The following is an 18,910-nucleotide window of genomic DNA, read 5'->3' as shown; positions in this document are numbered from 1 at the left end:
AGTACAGGTGCCATCTAGTGGCCAGACTAGCTCATTACAATCACTTTATCAGGTTAAATCTTTTATTTCGGGAAGAATAATGGAAATATCTGTTATTTTAATGGTTGTTTTCACGTTTTTATGATTGACAAATGTTACATTTCTATTCAGCTTCGAATTTTTATCCGATTTTTTTAATGGATTCTTCTTGTTTTTCTTTTATTACCATGACAACCTGATGGAAACGGTCATTTCATCAGTTTTGGGTGAAATTCATTTTTAGGTAAATCAGAGATTCTTCTTATATTTTGTTTTTTATTATAAAACAGATTAGCTAAAAGCTAGTTGTGCTAGCTAGCTAGTCGTTTCCTTTGGTTCTATTTTGAAGGAAAATGTAAATTTCTTTAAATGAAAAAGCTCATTTTTATTCATCATCCATCAACTTTTCCTCCCTAAATGCTGAAGTTTATTCTTGTCTGGAGACAAATTTCCCGTTTTTTTGGACCTTTGATGCAGAAATGACAACATCTTCGGACAAACATCCATGAAAACCTTCAATCAGCAGAAACGAGGCACCGAGTTGTGATCAGTCGGTCTTTTATTATCAAATAGTTTGTCTGTAAAGTCGACAAAAACAGCTTTAAAAGTCCGACAGAGTGACGAAGCGACGCGGTGTTTAAATATTCCCTTTAAAGGTCGGCTATCAATTAGGTTTCCACCGGTGGGAGGTGAAGACGAAGCTTCGTACAAACGGAGTGTCTGGAAGTGTCTTAATTAGAAACGAGGAATGCGAGGAAACACTGAGAGGAAGGAGAGACGAGACATTTTTGGCTTTTCAGAGGCAACTTCTGAGAATACTGGAGAGTTTTAAGGCAGGAAGACGTTTCCTACGAGGCGGCAGGAGCTCTGGGAGCAGAGCGTCGCTGCATCTTTCTGGTTTCTATCCTCAATCTGTTCGTCCTGGACTCAGCTTCAGACAAACAGTTTATGGATTTTTATGTTCTGATTCTGTCTGAGGAGGGTTTTTTCAGTGTAGACGGCTCAACATCGACCCTCTGAACTCCCAGTAGCAGCTTTTATTCTCTGAAATATAAAGTCTAGAAGTAGAGAACCAGAAATGTCTTCTGAGCAGTTTGACGGAGTTTAAATGAAGCAAATGCTGAAAAAAAAATTGAATTTCTTTGATTATTAACTCGAATCGACGTGCAAAAGTGTCCACGAACGCTAGAAATAAAAAATTTTGGCATGTAAATTTGCTTCCATTCCACCTACACTACCTGCAGTTCAGCCGAAAACGTTCTGAATTTTTGTAAGACGAGCGTTAATCACAGCTGGGTCAGTAAACGCTTCATGGTTGCACCAAGAGTGAAGAACTTTTGGTTTTTTATGGAATGTTTTTACAGCTAAGTGCTGATTTTTGGCAAATTTTTTAATCAGTGCATGTAAAAAAAAAAAGCAATTTCGATGAAAATTTGTGATATTTCAATGAATTTTCCCGAAGAAACCTGAAGTTAGACGTGATACGTTCGAGGACTGTTGGAAAGTTCAGTGTCCAGTGAATTTTTCAGTTTTTTCAGTGTAGACGGCTGAACGTCAACAATCTGAACTCCCAGCGGCGGTTTTTAATCACTGAATTATAAAGCCTAGAAGTAGAGAACTCAAAAATGTCTTCTGAGCAGTTTGACGGAGTTTAAATGCAACAAATCCTGAAAAAAACATGGAATCAATGTGTAAAAGTGTCCACAAACACGAGAAATTAAAATGTTGGCTCTAGAATTTGGTGATTTTTAAGTATTTACATGTCAATTTGCTTCCATTCCATCTACACTGCCTGCTGTTCAGTCAAAAACATTCTGAATTTTTGTAACACAATCGTTAATTACAGCTGAGACGCTGACAGCTTCACTGTTGCACGGAAGAGCAAAGAATTTTTGTTTTATACAGAATATTTTTACAGCAAAGCGTTTATTTTTGGCAAATTTTTTAATCAGCGCGTGAAGAATAAAGCAATCTCAATGAAATGTCGCGATATCTCAATGAATTTTCCCGAAGGAACCTGAAGTTGCGCATGATGCGTTCAGCATCCAGTGAATTTTTCAGTTTTTACAGTTTCTGGCTCGGTTGGTTTTTTTAAAGCTGCTAGTGGTTCAGAGGGTTCCAGCGTCCTCATGCTTTAGTGGATGTTTTGTGTGTGTTTTATACAGGTGATCATGTGACCTCCTCCCCGGCTGCTGATTGGACGGCTGCAGCCCTCAGGTGTTAAAGTAAGCAGCAGTGTTTCTTCTTCTTCTTGCCGCTCGGCCCGTTTTTGTCTTTGCTCTCCAACATTTTCTTCTTGCGGACCTCCCTCATGAGGTCGAAGAACACCTGCAGACCACAGGAACATTTATTCACAACAGAAATCTGAAAATTATTCTTTATTTTCTAGAATCAATAAACATCCCACTGAATTTGGTATCTGCAGTTTTTCTGGTCAAAAGTTTTCAACTTTTAAAGCAGATTTTAGCATCAGAACGCTAAACTTTAGCTAAATATTTGAAGATTGAAGAGTAAAAATGCACATTTGTCTTTTGATCAGATATTTGGTGCCATCTGGTGGACAAACTGGCTCATTACAGACTGTAGAAGCATGAATAATGTCATAGTGTGCTACTTCTTTTATTTTGGGTAAATCTGCTTGTTTTTAATGACAAATGTTAAAAAATATTTTCAGGTTTGAATTTTTAGTGGATCTTTGACTGGATTCTTGCTGTTTCAAATGTTTTTTTGACTTTTAACCAAATTCCGTGGCTCTTTTACAGCTCCTTTGGTGCAATTTTTATAGAAAATGTGAATTTCTTTCAAGGAAAAAGCTCAATTCTCTTCCCTATTCAGCATTTTTTGTAGCTTTTGTTTGATGTTTTAGACTCTTTACTACATTAATATCCAGGTTTTAGACTCTTTACTACATTAATATCCAGTTATGTTATCTAGCTAGTCAGGTCCTTTGCTGCAGTTTAGTACATTAACTAAACATCCAACTGAATTTGGTATCTGCAATTTAAAAAAAACGTTAAAAATATCTTAAGGATTGAATATTTTATTGGGTCTTTTACTGGGTTCTTATTGTTTTAAATGTTTTTTTGACATTTAACCAAATTTCGTGGCTCTTTTACGGCTCCTTTGGTGCAATTTTTAGGGAAAATGTGAATTTCTTTTAAGAAAAAAGCTCAATTTTCTTCATCATTCATCACTTTTTGTAGCTCTTGCTCTAATTGTTGCTGTTTATCCTCATTCTTAATGCTTTGTACCTTGTCGACGTTGGCTCTGGTCTTGGCCGACGTCTCCACGTACTGGACGTTCCACTCGCTGGCCTTCGCCGCCGCCTCCTCGGCTGAAACCTGCCGTCGCTCCTCCAGGTCCGACTTGTTTCCGACCACCAGCAGAGGGATGACTTCCTCCTCCTTCACCCGGAGGATCTGCTCCCTGAGACCACAACCAGGAAAAAATCAAACAAAAAGTCCAACCTGGTGCTTCGTCCACAACAACTTCAGGATGTTCCAAAAGTTTTACCTTCGAATCGTCAACATTTTCTGCTACAGGCAAAAAAAAAGACACAAAACAACACAAAATGACACAAATAGATGCAAAAAACAACCACAGAAACCTACAAAACCACCACAAAGAGGCTACAAACCAACAAAAAGACTCTTTGTTCTATTCTACTGAAACCCACCTGAACTCTGACGTTCTACTGAAACCCACCTGAACTCTGACGTTCTACTGAAACCCACCTGAACTCGACGTTCTACTGAAACCCACCTGAACTCTGACGTTTTACTGAAACCCACCTGAACTCGACGTTCTACTGAAACCCACCTGAACTCTGACGTTCTACTGAAACCCACCTGAACTCTGACGTTCTACTGAAACCCACCTGAACTCGACGTTCTACTGAAACCCACCTGAACTCGACGTTCTACTGAAACCCACCTGAACTCTGACATTCTGAAACCCACCTGAACTCTGACGTTCTACTGAAACCCACCTGAACTTGACGTTCTACTGAAACCCACCTGAACTCTGACATTCTGAAATCCACCTGAACTCTGACGTTCTACTGAAACCCACCTGAACTCGACGTTCTACTGAAACCCACCTGAACTCTGACGTTCTACTGAAACCCACCTGAACTCTGACGTTCTACTGAAACCCACCTGAACTCTGACGTTCTACTGAAACCCACCTGAACTCTGACGTTCTACTGAAACCCACCTGAACTCGACGTTCTACTGAAACCCACCTGAACTCTGACATTCTACTGAAACCCACCTGAACTCGACGTTCTACTGAAACCCACCTGAACTCTGACGTTTTACTGAAACCCACCTGAACTCGACGTTCTACTGAAACCCACCTGAACTCTGACGTTCTACTGAAACCCACCTGAACTCTGACGTTCTACTGAAACCCACCTGAACTCTGACATTCTACTGAAACCCACCTGAACTCTGACGTTTTACTGAAACCCACCTGAACTCGACGTTCTACTGAAACCCACCTGAACTCTGACATTCTGAAACCCACCTGAACTCTGACGTTCTACTGAAACCCACCTGAACTCGACGTTCTACTGAAACCCACCTGAACTCTGACGTTCTACTGAAACCCACCTGAACTCTGACGTTTTACTGAAACCCACCTGAACTCGACGTTCTACTGAAACCCACCTGAACTCTGACGTTCTACTGAAACCCACCTGAACTCGACGTTCTACTGAAACCCACCTGAACTCTGACGTTTTACTGAAACCCACCTGAACTCGACGTTCTACTGAAACCCACCTGAACTCTGACGTTTTACTGAAACCCACCTGAACTCTGACGTTCTACTGAAACCCACCTGAACTCTGACGTTCTACTGAAACCCACCTGAACTCTGACGTTCTACTGAAACCCACCTGAACTCGACGTTCTACTGAAACCCACCTGAACTCGACGTTCTACTGAAACCCACCTGAACTCTGACGTTCTACTGAAACCCACCTGAACTCTGACGTTCTACTGAAACCCACCTGAACTCTGACGTTCTACTGAAACCCACCTGAACTCGACGTTCTACTGAAACCCACCTGAACTCTGACGTTTTACTGAAACCCACCTGAACTCTGACGTTCTACTGAAACCCACCTGAACTCTGACGTTCTACTGAAACCCACCTGAACTCTGACATTCTACTGAAACCCACCTGAACTCGACGTTCTACTGAAACCCACCTGAACTCTGACATTCTGAAACCCACCTGAACTCTGACGTTCTACTGAAACCCACCTGAACTCGACGTTCTACTGAAACCCACCTGAACTCGACGTTCTACTGAAACCCACCTGAACTCTGACATTCTGAAACCCACCTGAACTCTGACGTTCTACTGAAACCCACCTGAACTCGACGTTCTACTGAAACCCACCTGAACTCGACGTTCTACTGAAACCCACCTGAACTCTGACGTTCTACTGAAACCCACCTGAACTCTGACATTCTACTGAAACCCACCTGAACTCGACGTTCTACTGAAACCCACCTGAACTCTGACATTCTGAAACCCACCTGAACTCTGACGTTCTACTGAAACCCACCTGAACTCGACGTTCTACTGAAACCCACCTGAACTCGGACGTGGCGCTGAAGGACTCGTGCTCGGTGATGGAGAAGACGAGCAGGAAGCCCTCGCCGCTCCTGAAGTAGTTGTCCCTGATGGCGGCGTAGTCCTCCTGCCCCGCCGTGTCCAGGATGTCGATCTGGACGTCCTCGCCGTCCAGCACCACCTTCTTGCGGTAGCTGTCGGCCTTGGTGGGCTCGTAGTCCTCCACGAACTGTGGGCGGAGACGGGTTAAGAGGTGGGACACAGACAGAGGGGCTGATGGGAAATGAGGTCCTGAGGTCTCACCTCATCGTACATGAACTGCAGGGTCAACGCCGACTTCCCCACACCACCGCTGCCCACCATGATCACCTTATGGAGGACCAGAGACGTCTGGGTCTTGTTCTTACCAGAGGACATGACTCTGGTCCACAGCAAGAACTGAAGACCTGCAGGAACCAGCAGGGACCAGAAAGGACCAGGAGGGGGGTCCAGACAGAACAGGAAGGGACCAGGAGGGACCAGGAAGAGTGGTCACGAAGAGGAACCACAGGAGTCCAAGAGACCAGGATCAGACCAAGAAGAACCAGTAGAGACCATCAAGGAAGAGCAAATATTAAAAACATTCATTAGGTTTTGTTGTAAACTTTTATATTTAATAAAAATGTAGAATCTGACTAAACTATAATAACATAAAAATAAATCTATTATTGAAAAAAAACTTCCAAACCTTTAAAGAACCTTGGAACCGACCTGCAACCAGAAAAAAAGAACTAAATGATTTATCTGTTGAAGGAAATCAAACAAACTTTAATAATAAAAGAAAACCAAAAACACAAATGTTTTTATAACTGGAACTCCAAGAAATAATTTGGAAAAATATCAGAATTTCAGGAAAAAAATTTTTTAAAGAGAATTTTGAATTCATACTTAAACTTTATTTTTTATAAAACAAAACACTAAAGTTTGTAAGTTTTTAATAAAATTGTAAACATAATTTAAAAGATCAAATTTGTTAAAAACAATACATAAAAAATAAGTTTTTATATATATATATATTAGGATCGGTTCATATCATACCAAACTAATAGGGAATAACATGGTATGAACAGTTTCTACAATTAATAATGCTGTGGAACGTGAATATTTAGTTTTAGTCGCTAAAGTGAGAATTTTTCTGGTTAATTCCTCCATAAATAATCCTGAAGACTCTTCAGTGCCACATTTAAATCTGTTAGACTCTTTTATCATTTTATCTTAATGCATTAAATGTGATTTATGTGGTTCATTTTGTAATAAAAACACATTTAAATCTTATTTAGCTGGTTTATTTTCACAATTAACAGGTTTAAATGTGATTTTTCTGGTTTATTTTCTGATAAAAACAGGTTTAAATGTTATTTATCTGGTTTATTTCCTAGTAAAACAGGTTTAAATGTTATTTATCTGCTTTATATTCTGATAAAAGCATATTTAAATGTGAATTATTTTCTAATAAAACAGGTATAAATGTTATTTATGTGATTTATTTTCTGAAAAAACAGGTTTAAATTTCATGTATCTGCTTTATTTTCAAATAAAACAGGTTCAAATGTTATTTATCTGGTTTATTTTCTGATAAAAAAAACAGTTTTAAATGTCATGTATCTGCTTTATTTTCTAATAAAACACGTTTAAATGGTATTTATCTGGTTTATTTTCCCCATTAACGGGTTTAAATGTGATTTATCTAGTTTATTATCTGATAAAACAGGTTTAAAGGTGATTTATCTGGTTTATTATCTGATAAAACGGGTTTAAATGTTATTTATCTGCTTTATTTTCTGATAAAAAAAAAACTGGTTTAAATGTGTTTTTTCTGCTTTATTTTTCCATAAACACTGCACTTCTTCTTGACCTTTCTTCTGCTCATTATGCGGGTTCAGCTAAAGGACACCATACTGAGCTTTTAGTCCGATCAGAGAGGCTCCTCTGCGGCTCTTCTGCGGCTCTCTGACCGTCAGGAGCCTCCGGAGCTTCTGAAAAACTAAAAAACCCGAAAAACTCTGAAGTTTGACCGAAAAGAGGAACTTTGAGGAAACTTCCTCACAGCTGACACAAACAAACCCGAAGCCCCGCCCCTAGCAAAACCAGCGACTGTGATTGGACGAGCCCCGCCGCAGAGCGCTCCTATTGGCTGCCGGCGCCGCCACTCACCGCTCCGTGACAGCAAGCGAGCACCGCGGGCAGAAAAACTCTTCAGTTCGTTGAGAGGAAACCGAGCAAAACGGCGGAAAAAACGCGTCCGAGCGGAGCCGAAACGAGCCGAGATGGCGTCCCGGAGACCCAGTGAGAAGCTCCGACTCACCTGCTCAGGTGTCTCCGCGTCGTTCAGCCGCCAAACCGCTCAAGAGTGAACTTTTCAGAGTTGACGCGCAGACGCAGAGCCGCACCTTGAAGCAGCCGAAGATCGACTGTGATGTTGAGAGGGCTCACTTCGCTGCTTTTACTGAAAACAGGAAATAAAATAAAAATAGAATTCAAATTACAGAAAAAGATTAATAAAAGAACGATAAACACTCATGTTATAATATACAGATATACTTGTTTAAATATTGTAAAAAAATAATAACACAATAAAATATTTTTAAAAACACATAAAAACAGACTAAAATAAAAATATTTCAAATCTAAATGAAAAAAGCAACAATTATTTTAAAAAATACAAATAAGTTTTTTTTAAAAATGCAATAAATGATAAGATAGTAAAATAATAATAATAATAAACAAAAACACATAAAAAACTACAAAATGAAATACATAAATAAACTAAAAAATACATAAATTAATTTAGTAAACTAAATATGAGAAATGAACTAAAAATGCTAAATATTATAGAATAAATTATTCTAAAATAAAATAAGTAAAAAATTAGCACAACAAAAAAAATAAGAAAAAACATGAAAACTACAATAATAAATTAATAATCTAAAAGAATCAATAAAAAATGTATGAACTAAAAAAACAATGAATTAATAATATATTAAAAACTACAAACTATTCTAAAATAGAAGTAAAAAATTATTGTAAGACAATAAAACACACAAAGTGAATAAAAATTATAAAAATTATACCAATAAATAACATCAAACCACACGAGGTATTTTTTATACTAAAAATTTGATAAACACAAAACTAAAGAGATAAAATATAATTAGTATAAATTTAAAAAGAGAATAAATGGCAATAGTTGTATTTACATGTTTGCGTTCATATCAATTAAAATAAAACATTAATATCGAATAATATAAAATATACACAGAATTTTAAAATAGGAGATTAAATAATAATATAGATTTAAATGAAAGAAAGAAATACACAAATAAACTACATAAATGCAAGAAAAATACACAAACCACAAAAAACAAAATAAGATAATATAAATCATGTACAATTGTAAAATAAAGTAATGAATAATAATAAATAATATAACAATAAAATAATAAAGGAAAAAATGTACATTAAAAAATTAATCCCTATGAACTATTATATTCTAAAAAACTAGATGAACACAAGACTAAAGAGAGAAGGTTTAAGAATAATAAATAATAATAATAATAATAATTATCTGCAAAGTGTGGTTCACACACAAATGAAATAATGACAGAATAATCTAATAATAATAAAACATATTATCATTTTCAAAAACAGATAATAAAAATTGCATCAATTTGAATGGAAGAAATAAAAATAATGGAAGATAATAATAATAATAATAATAATAATAATAATAATAATAATAATAATAATAATAATAATAATAATAATAATAATAATAATAATAATAATAATAATAATAATAATAATAATAATAATAATAATAATAATGCAATAAAAATGTAATTTAAAAATTGTTAAAATCTAATTGTAATTAAAAAATTAAATAATTAAAATAATAATAATGACAAAGAATCAAACATAAATAATATTAATTCATATGACACTTTTTTCTAAACTTAAAAACAAAAATAATGATAAAATATGAGGCAGAAAAATAAATTTAAGAAACCAGCCTAATGCCAGGATATTGTTTAAATCACAATAATATTAGAAATAAATTAAATTTTATTCTAACCGCAAAGTTATTGCAATAATGAAATTTCTTGAACTAAAAACAATATAAAAAACAAAAATCTAATATGCAAAATAAAAGTACAATGAAAAAAATGTTTAAAATTTGATGTTATAAAAATAGTCATGATGAAGCACAAGACAATGAAATAAAGTCCAAGATAATAATAATAATAATAATAATAATAATAATAAAGCACAGATGCACAGAACAAATGTTTCCCATAATAAAACAACTTAACCTAAAATAATGAAATATTATAATTTTACAGGAAACCAGTAGTAAGTCTGACAAATTAATCATGAACTGAATGAACCGGTTATTTTTTTCCTGCTCTAATTATCTCAGAGAAACAGGTCGGAGTGAAACATCTTGACTTTTCATTCCTCTCAGGCTAAGGTCGGACGTGACGTCATGACGGTCTTCATATTTTCTTCATTTTCTGTCCAAACTCTAAAAATCTGCTGATTAATAATCTGATCGTTTTTATTTGAGGGTTTTTAAACCAGAAACGAAAAACTTGTAAATGTTCAATAATTTTTTAATAAAATGAAGAAAACTTTAATTTAAAAAAAAGAACAAAAATGAAAAAATGTTTCTTCATGAAATCTGTAATCTTATTATTATCTAATTAGGTGGGTCCATGTATTTATCTGGTAATTGGATTTTCCGTTCTGAAACGGGTATTGAAAAACAAAAAATTAGTGGTTATTTGATTTTTGTTTTAAATTACAAAAATTAAAATTGAAATACAAGGCATTTTTCCTTTCCATGATCAAAAAGGGATATACGATTTTTTTAAATGCTTTGATTTTCGTTTTATATTTAGAATAACAAGAAAGTAAAATCAGTAAGAGAGAAACGAAAAAAGGTCATTTTTTTCATTTTCTTAGACCGGAAGTGGTCATCAGCAAGTGTGGAGCCAAACAGAGTACGGTACATAGACTGGATATAATTTTTTTCGTGAGTTTTCATGGTCAAAATGAGAGATCAGGTGGCTGATCTTAAAATAAATCAATACTGATTTTTTTTATAGAGCGTTAAAGTTTTGCGAAGCCAGGGGGCGGGACTACTTGACTGACAGTCCGGTCTGGAATGATTGACAGGTCCTATGGAGGAGGCAGCAGAGACTCTGCTCTCCTCGTTTGGATTAATTCTGATATAATAACTGTTGGTTTATTTATCGGTGCAGCAGCAGAACATTTTCCACAGACAGTTTTCCTGCCCGTTGGCTTGTTTTAACCAGTTTTCTACCTTCGGCTGATTCTACCAGCAGACACTGAAAGGACTCTGATAGTTCAGTAAGTTAATGTTTATTTTCGTATCGGTGCCGCTTTTAATGCACTTTATATGCAGCTTTAGTGTCAGATATAATGTGTGCCATGCACTCCAGATGTTGGTGGAGTTTATTTCTGTGTATGTTGACCAGAGAAGATAGTTAGCATCCGGTAAATATTAGCTTTAATGTTAGCGATGCTAACCGAGCTAGCTGCTCAGAAGTAGCCTGATTAAAGCTAACGTAGCATCAAGCTAATGTGTTGAGTTTCATGTAAACAGCTGAAGTGTGTTGTGTTCCTGTAATGCGGTTCATTAAGTTCATAAAACTGTGGCTGGTTGACATTAATGTAACATTCAGGAAACTTAAATGTGATTAAAACAGTAACGTTAATGTTCTAGTTGTCAGTAATCAGCTTTAATTTGACACTAAAAAAGACTCTGATAGTTTTAAATGACATCAGTTTCATGAATTTGTTGAAAATTGTCTCATTTGTTGTTGTGATGTTGCTGCTGATTCATTAAAACCAGATAATCCGTGTTGAAGACACGTTTAGTTCTAGTATCAGAAGAACAAGAAGGAAAATGGAAGTTTAGTTTTGCTACATCAAAGATTTCAGGAATAAAATAACTAAATGAGTCTTTATGCCTCAAACTTTATTTTACAAAAATGAAATAATCACAGATAAAAAAATATAAATAGCAGAGAAAACCTGAGAGAATAATTTCCTGAAAAGTCTGTGAAGGAAAAGCAGCTTTTTATCCTGAAAGACCAGAATCAGCTCCAACATCTGCATCTGACAGCATCAAGTCAACCAGAAAGAAAAGAAAAAAGAAAATGACTTCTTTCTGATCACATCTGTTCCGCTGCTCACAGGCTGCTGCTTCTCACATTCTTCACATTTATTGTCCACTTTTAAAAGTTCAGCAGACAGGTGCTCTGCTTTGGAGTGTGACGATGTCGTCGGTGATGTGGAGAATGAAGTTTCCGTTTCATCCACAGCGTGCTTTAGGGTCGGACTTGATGTCTGAAATACTGACCGACAGCTCAGATTTAACTGTCTGTAGTTCTGTTTTGATGGATGTTAAACTTTCACTCAAAGCCGCCAGGAGCTGGGTCTTTAAAATAACCACCGTCTCGTTACAGAGTGAAAGTAGCAGTTCCTCCTGAAGGTCAGAGATCGCAGCATCTGAGGGCCTCTTCAAAAGAAGACGTAGTTGATGAAGGCGTTCTGGAGCAGGACCAGAAAGACCACGACCAAGCAGCCTTGAGATCTTAGGCAGCGTCTCCCTCAGGTGGGTATCAACGGTGTTCAGGGTCAGGTCTGTGGTAATCCTGTCAAAAAACAAAACAGAAAGAAAGAAAACCTTACCATAGTGTTTTTCACAGCTTCATTTACATTATTTCATCATATGTCACGTTTTTACAACATGTTGAAAAATAGCATTTTTTTTCGACATAGTATACTATGGCTTTTTTTTTTTTGCGCCAAAATTCATGATTTTTTTAAAAAGAAAACCTTACCATAGTGTTTTTCACGGCCTGCTTTACATTATTTCATCATATGGCATGTTTTCACAGCATGTTGAAAAATTACATTTTTGACATAGTATAGTAAGGCGTTTTTTTTGCGCCAAAATTCCTGATTTTTTTTTCAAAGAAAACCTTTCTGGGGTGTTTTTAACAGCCTCCTTTACATTATTTCATCATATGGCATGTTTTCACAACATGTTGAAAAATGGCATTTTTTTTCGACATAGTATACTATGGCGTTTTTTTTCCGCCAAAATTCATGATGATTTTTTTCAAAGAAAACCTTTCTGGAGTGTTTTTCACGGCCTCCTTTACATTATTTCATCATATGTCACGTTTTTACATGTTGAAAATTAGCATTTTTTTTTCAACATAGTATACTATGGCGTTTTTTTGCGCAAAAATTCATGATGGTTTTTTTCTCAAAGAAAACCTTTCTGGGGTGTTTTTCACGGCCTCCTTTACATGATTTCATCATATGGCATGTTTTTACAACATATCCAACACACGTCCTAAATGTGAAAAAAATTTCATAGTTTAGTATGTCGTCCAATATATGGAAAAAAAAAACATCATAGTTTAGTATGTCGCTCTAAAAACGTCATAGAAAAGCCTTTCGTCCACAAAACATTATGTCCTGGCTGTCTGAAGTAGGTGAGGAGCAACACAAAAACAGTCCAAACGCTGGTTTCCAGAGGGTTAGACGAGTAATTATTTGAAAGAGTAAGTTTACAACAACACAACATGTGAGGGGGTTAAAAGCAAATGGGTGTTAGTAAAATAAAAATAAATAAACAGAACTAAAAGTGAACTTCATGTTGACATTGATGGGCATTCCAACCAGGAACAAAGTAAAAGAAAATCAATACGAAAAAAAACTCTTCCTGTTCACCTCTTAAAACCCAAAAACACACCGCAGTAGCACCTAAACTAAAACTACCAATTGATTCCCTGTTTTCCTTTGTGAACAATTCAAAGGTCCCTCTCTATCTCCCCACATCCACCAACCACTGGAACACATCTCCAAAGTTCTGCTGGACCAGCTCAGCTTCCCCTCAGAAGAAGTGCTGCCACCTGCCAGATGAAGGAGCCTTTTGAGAGGCAGCTGGCATCGTGATTGGACTGTACTTTGGTTTGTTCCAATCCAGCTTCAGCTCCAGAGACGGCAGGCGGGACGAGTCAACGGAGGCCGGGTGGACAAAGGCATGAAGCTGAGTACAATCCAGAAAACAACAGAGGAGGAGTGCAGCGGCCCAGAGCCAGAACAACCAGAGTAGCATGGTATGTCTCTTAGAAAACATCATAGTATAGCCTTTGGTATGAAAAAACACCATCATATACATCGTATATTGTACAAATAACAAGTCAAAGGAAAGAGACATACATTGTAGAATTGTAGTAATTGTGGGCTGACTGATTTACTGATTATCAGAATTTTATTTTTTACTGATTTACGGTAATAAATACATTTAAAAATGGTGCTACTTTGGCTCTGAACCTTTATCTACCTGTGGTCGCTCTGTCTTCTGGAGTGATTTGATTGGTTATACGTCACGAATAAAACTCCTTTAACTTAACATCTGTAAACAAAACAAAAACATATCAACAAAGTTTTGTGTTAGAGTTTGTGTTCTTCTAAGTTTAACTCCAAGATTTTAAATACTTTCATTTACTGCAAATGAATATCTACTCCAAATGTCTCACTAATAATCATTATCAGCCTTAAAAACCCACAAAACACCCCTCTATACTCGACCACACTTAGTACAGTCCGGTTCCCCCTTCTATAAATCTTCTTGGAATCTTCCACTTCCTGTTTGTCAAAGAGGCCTTCTACCTGGACAGGTTTTGTTGGAGCTCATGCAACAAACATTTTGGGTAACTGCACTTTAATATGGATGGATGACACTGAATTAGAGTCTGTTTTAATGAGACTGAGTTAAGATGTGCAGCTCTGTCATTAAATAGGAAATTATTTCCCAGAATTCACAGAGAAAAGTCTGAAATGTTTGCTAGGTTAGCGTCCCACATGTTCTTTGGCTCAGCTAAAGCTAACTCTCTCCAACTTCTGGATCTCTTGAGTTGCTTCTTGTTAAATTATCTTGCTGTAGGTGCTGAAGCTCAGAAAGTCTGAGATGTTTGTTCAAAATCAGCTCATTCTCAAGTCTGATCTGAACTGTCCTCTTTTGTTTGAACTTTCCCTAAACTTAGGAGTTAATGACAGAGCAGCACATCCAGACTCAGTCTCATTTATGTAGAGATTAAACTTCAGTGTCATTCATTGATGTTAAAGTGCAGTTTTTCAAATGTTTGTTGCACATGCTCCCGACCAAAGCAGTCCAGGTGGAAGACGATGTGAAGAGAAAGCTCCAGAGGATGAATATCACACATTTACATTGGAAATAAATGTCCTTTAATTAAACATTGTCATGCAAAAGTTGGATTTCCCTTTAATGATGTTCAAATCTTTGTTGAGTGTTTTGTTGATGTTGGTTTCTAAATGTTTTCTGACACTCGGCCCCAAAGATTAAAACCTTCTACGGCTCACAAGCTGCAACAATTCACACATTATCAACTATCTTTCTGACTAAACTAAGATAAAAAGTGAAAAACTGCCTGATTCCTGCATCATGAATATAAATCTTTTTGGTTTTTATGACAGTAAACTGAATATATTTGGGTTTGACATTTTATAAACCAAAACAAGAAATGAATTAGTGGAGAAAACAATCAACAGATTAATGGTCAAAGAAAATGTGTTTTCCAACATATATGGCTGAATTACTCCAACATTACAAGATACATACAATTTTAATTCAATTTTATTTATATAACGCCAGTTACAGGTCAAATTGTCTCAAGATGCTTTATTTTTCTATTTTTTTGTCATTTAAAATATGATAAAGTAAGAAATTTAAACCTCTTGACTAATCCAATTTATTATTTGGTTTTTAAGAGACTAATGGACAATTAAAATAAGTTTCTCCACTAAAACTAATAAACATGAGGTCAAATAGAAGGAACAGTTTTAAATACTGCAGTCCCATGACGACAAGAATAAAGTTTGTCAACAAAAACTAAATCTGCTGGTGGATTCCATTAAAGTCCTAATAAATGATAATAAAGTGTGATACTAAACGTTTGTGGTGCTAAAAATGTCAAAGATATGAAGTTGAACATGTGGATGGAGGTTGATAAAAGTTGACCAACTCCATGGATTTTCTGGATGGTGGTTAAAGACCTGCTTTTCTAGTGGTCTTCCTTGTAGTGGCTGTAAAAAGTCAGTCCATCCTGGCCGACTTCAACACCTCTTCCTGACAAGTTGTTCTGCCTCAGACCTGGTGGAAACTCCAGAAACTGGGGAAAACCTGTGGAGACTCGAAGAACTCGTGGCGACTCGAAGAACTCGTGGAGACTCGAAGAACTCGTCGGGCGGGGGAAGGTGTGGTGGGTGGTGGGGGGGTAGGCGGGGGAGTAGAGGGGGGAGGCCGCCACCCACCTCCCCGCCTACTCTCCGCCCTGACTCCACCCAGACTCCGCCTCAGCTCCGCCCATGTGGTCACTTCAGGAACTACGATGCCAAAGGGACGACGAATTCATTTCTTTGTATCTGATCTGTAGCTCAGTGAGTTAAGGATTCGCCTATGGAGCTGCAGGTCGCTGGTTCAAGACCAGACACTTCTTAAATTTTCTCAATATCCTGACAAAGACAAAGAAAGAAAACTGCCAGTGGCGGGTCTTGAACCTGCGACCTTCCACTCTGTAGTCACTCCTCTTATCCCCCTGAGCTATTCACTCAGATACTAATTCTTCTTTTTTTTGCGCATTTATCATCTATTTTTTGTCGTTTTCGAGTTTTTTTTTAACTCGAGTCTCGACTCGACCGTTTTTCTCAGGAGGTTGGACTTCAGCCTTTGTGCTGGAGGGTGGAACCCTCAGTTCCAAGACTTTCCAAAGCCTCCACACCTCCTGAGTCCTCAGGACCTGAGCTTTCACAGTCTGAGGGCTGAAATTTTCTAAGTCCCACAGTAGTTCTCTGTTAGATTGAACCTTTCGACAGTCTGAGGACTGAAAACCTAAAGGTTCTTGAGTACTTCTCTGTTAGTTTGAACCTTCAGACAGTCTGAGGACTGAAATCTTAAAAGTTTCTCAGTACTTCTCTGTTAGTTTGAACCTTCAGACAGTCTGAGGACTGAAATCTTAAAAGTTTCTCAGTACTTCTCTGTTAGTTTGAACCTTCAGACAGTCTGAGGACTGAAGTTTTAAAAGTTTCTCAGTACTTCTCTGTTACTTTGAACCTTCAGACAGTCTGAGGACTGAAGTTTTAAAGGTTTCTCAGTACTTCTCTGTTAGTTTGAACTTTCTGGTTAACAGAAGCCTTAAAACTTGTGACCATGAGTCTTGATTTCACATTTAGATCATCCATCTGAGTTCTTCTCAGACCTTCACCTGTGGGTTTTTTAGAAATCCTCAACAAACTTTGATTCTCTTCACTGAACAGTAAAGTTTGTGGAGATCAGAAGGTAACATTAGTTTGATCAATGCCTTCAACTACTAGTAGACTTTATCTGGAAAGCAGTTTTCTGAAATGAGCACTTAGTAAATCTGTCCACAATCAAACCAAGAACATAGAAAGAGGAAATGTTTGAAGAAACAACTTGATGTTTTAATTTCAGACTAGAAAATGCTTAAAGTCCTTTATCTGTTTTTGCTCTTTTTCATCGTTTTATTGTCTCTTCTGTTTAACTTGATCTTCTAAAGTCTAACTGGTGTCTTAACAAATGTTTTGTCTTTAGTTTGATTCTTCTTAAATGTTTAGTTTTGCTCTTTTCTCACCTTTTATTCTTTTCTAATGTCTGATTTGATTTCCAAATGTTTTGTCTTTTTAATGTTTAATTGTTGTTTTATCAAATGTTTTATCGGCTTGTTTGAAAAAATGCTCTTTTCTTTCCCAACGTTTAATTTTTCGATTAAATCTTTAAATCTTTAAGGTTTTTCTTTTTAAATGTTTTACCACCTTTTTAAAAATTGTTTTTAAATGCTTCATTGTATTTTCTGTTTAATGCCTATTTAAAGTTTTATTGTCTTTAAGATCTAATTTTCTAATTAAACATTAAATTTTTTAATTAAATATTTTGTCTTTTCAAAGGTTTAATAACCTAATTAAATGTTTTGTATTTTTTTAAATGTTTAATATTCTTCTTGTTTAATTGTATTTTTTAAATGTTTAATTATCTAAAATATTTCATCTTTAATGTTTAATATTTTTGTTTTAAAATTTTGTTTATTTTCATAATTACGTGTTTTGTATCTTCTGTTTAATTATCTAATTCAGTATTTTGTCTGTTTAATATCATTTAATTGTATTTAATATTTAATTTTCTTTTTAAAAGTTTTATTGTATTAAATGCTTTTTTCCTTTGATTTAATTGCTTTTTTAAATGTAGTTTATTTCTTTAATCTTTTTTTCTGTCAAGAGTTCAAGCCCAACTTTAAAAATGAAACAAACCCTTAAATCACAATGAAAATACTTCTATTGTCACAATCATGAGTTAGTCAATTATTCAGTTTATCAATTCAACTTTATTTGTTTAGCACCTTTTACACAGATGACAAAACTAAACAAGCAAAGAGAAAAAAAAAAACTATGATTAAAACTCAAAAATATAATTTAAAAAAAAATGTAACATGGTAATAAAATGTGTTGTGTTCAGGGGATGGAGGGAGTTTATTGAAGTCTTCTTGGGCTCACATGGGAAATCATTTAATATATAAACTTGATATTCAGTCTAAGGAAACTGCAGAGCGACAGAAGAAGCAACAATATCTCCTGTTTTCTCCTTTAATGAGTCGACTCTTCTTGTGCTTTCAGACCAAAGAACTACAGACTCTTCACAACCTGCTCAAACTCTTGGTACAGGACCTCACCACACGGGTCAAGAAGGTTTCCGTCTCATTTCTACTCTGAAGCTCACCTTCTCCTGCTCAAACTGCTGACAAATGTTTCTGCTGCTCTAAAGTCTGGTCTCCAGAACTTCCTAAAAACTCTCAAAGTCTCTTCTGCTGCAGGTTGCTTTGTAGAACTGTTCCAGTAAACCTCACTAAACCACATGGAGGGGCCTCAAGATAGTCGTCCAAATGAAACCATACAAAAACCAAACTAGCACATCCCAAACGCTAAAGTCTCCTGCAGCCTACCAGAGAACCTCTGAGAACAGAGAATCAGGACAGGAACTCTTACCTTCTGGACAACCAACGCTGGTTCACAACCAAGAATACAGAATGTGTCTGACCAAAAACCTCTGAAGACTCACTACAGCCAAGATAAAGACACAACTCAGCTGCACCAAATCCACTAATCACTGCACACATTAGCACCATGTGCTAAC

The 18,910-nt window shown here is 36.2% G+C and overlaps 1 protein-coding gene and 1 long non-coding RNA gene across 3 annotated transcripts; one reads left to right on the top strand and one right to left on the bottom strand.

Moving 5' to 3' along the window:
• Nucleotides 1-559: 559 nt before the first annotated feature.
• LOC111584932 (ras-related protein ralB-B-like) lies at nt 560-8,079 on the bottom strand. Of its 2 annotated transcripts, XM_023294291.3 has the most exons (6): nt 7,949-8,059; nt 6,332-6,354; nt 5,908-6,050; nt 5,625-5,833; nt 3,270-3,444; nt 560-2,346 (listed from the first exon to the last, which is right to left on the bottom strand). In XM_023294291.3, the coding sequence occupies exons 3-6, from the start codon at nt 6,019-6,021 to the stop codon at nt 2,239-2,241; spliced, it is 606 nt and encodes a 201-aa protein (XP_023150059.1). In that variant the 5' UTR covers nt 6,022-6,050; nt 6,332-6,354; nt 7,949-8,059; the 3' UTR covers nt 560-2,238. The 2 variants fall into 2 exon arrangements, with proteins under 2 accessions (XP_023150059.1, XP_023150060.1); XM_023294292.3 differs by lacking the exon at nt 6,332-6,354 and having other exon boundaries at nt 7,949-8,079.
• A 2,633-nt stretch (nt 8,080-10,712) lies between these two features.
• LOC129348281 (uncharacterized) lies at nt 10,713-14,000 on the top strand. Its single transcript, XR_008600787.1, has 3 exons — nt 10,713-11,013; nt 12,135-12,283; nt 13,500-14,000. It is a non-coding gene; the product is annotated as an uncharacterized LOC129348281 (long non-coding RNA).
• The last annotated feature ends 4,910 nt before the right edge of the window (nt 14,001-18,910 follow it).

Source organism: Amphiprion ocellaris, chromosome 24 (genome assembly GCF_022539595.1).
Source record: "Amphiprion ocellaris isolate individual 3 ecotype Okinawa chromosome 24, ASM2253959v1, whole genome shotgun sequence".
Lineage (NCBI taxonomy): Eukaryota > Metazoa > Chordata > Actinopteri > Pomacentridae > Amphiprion > Amphiprion ocellaris.
This window is presented reverse-complemented; position numbering and strand designations above follow the sequence as displayed.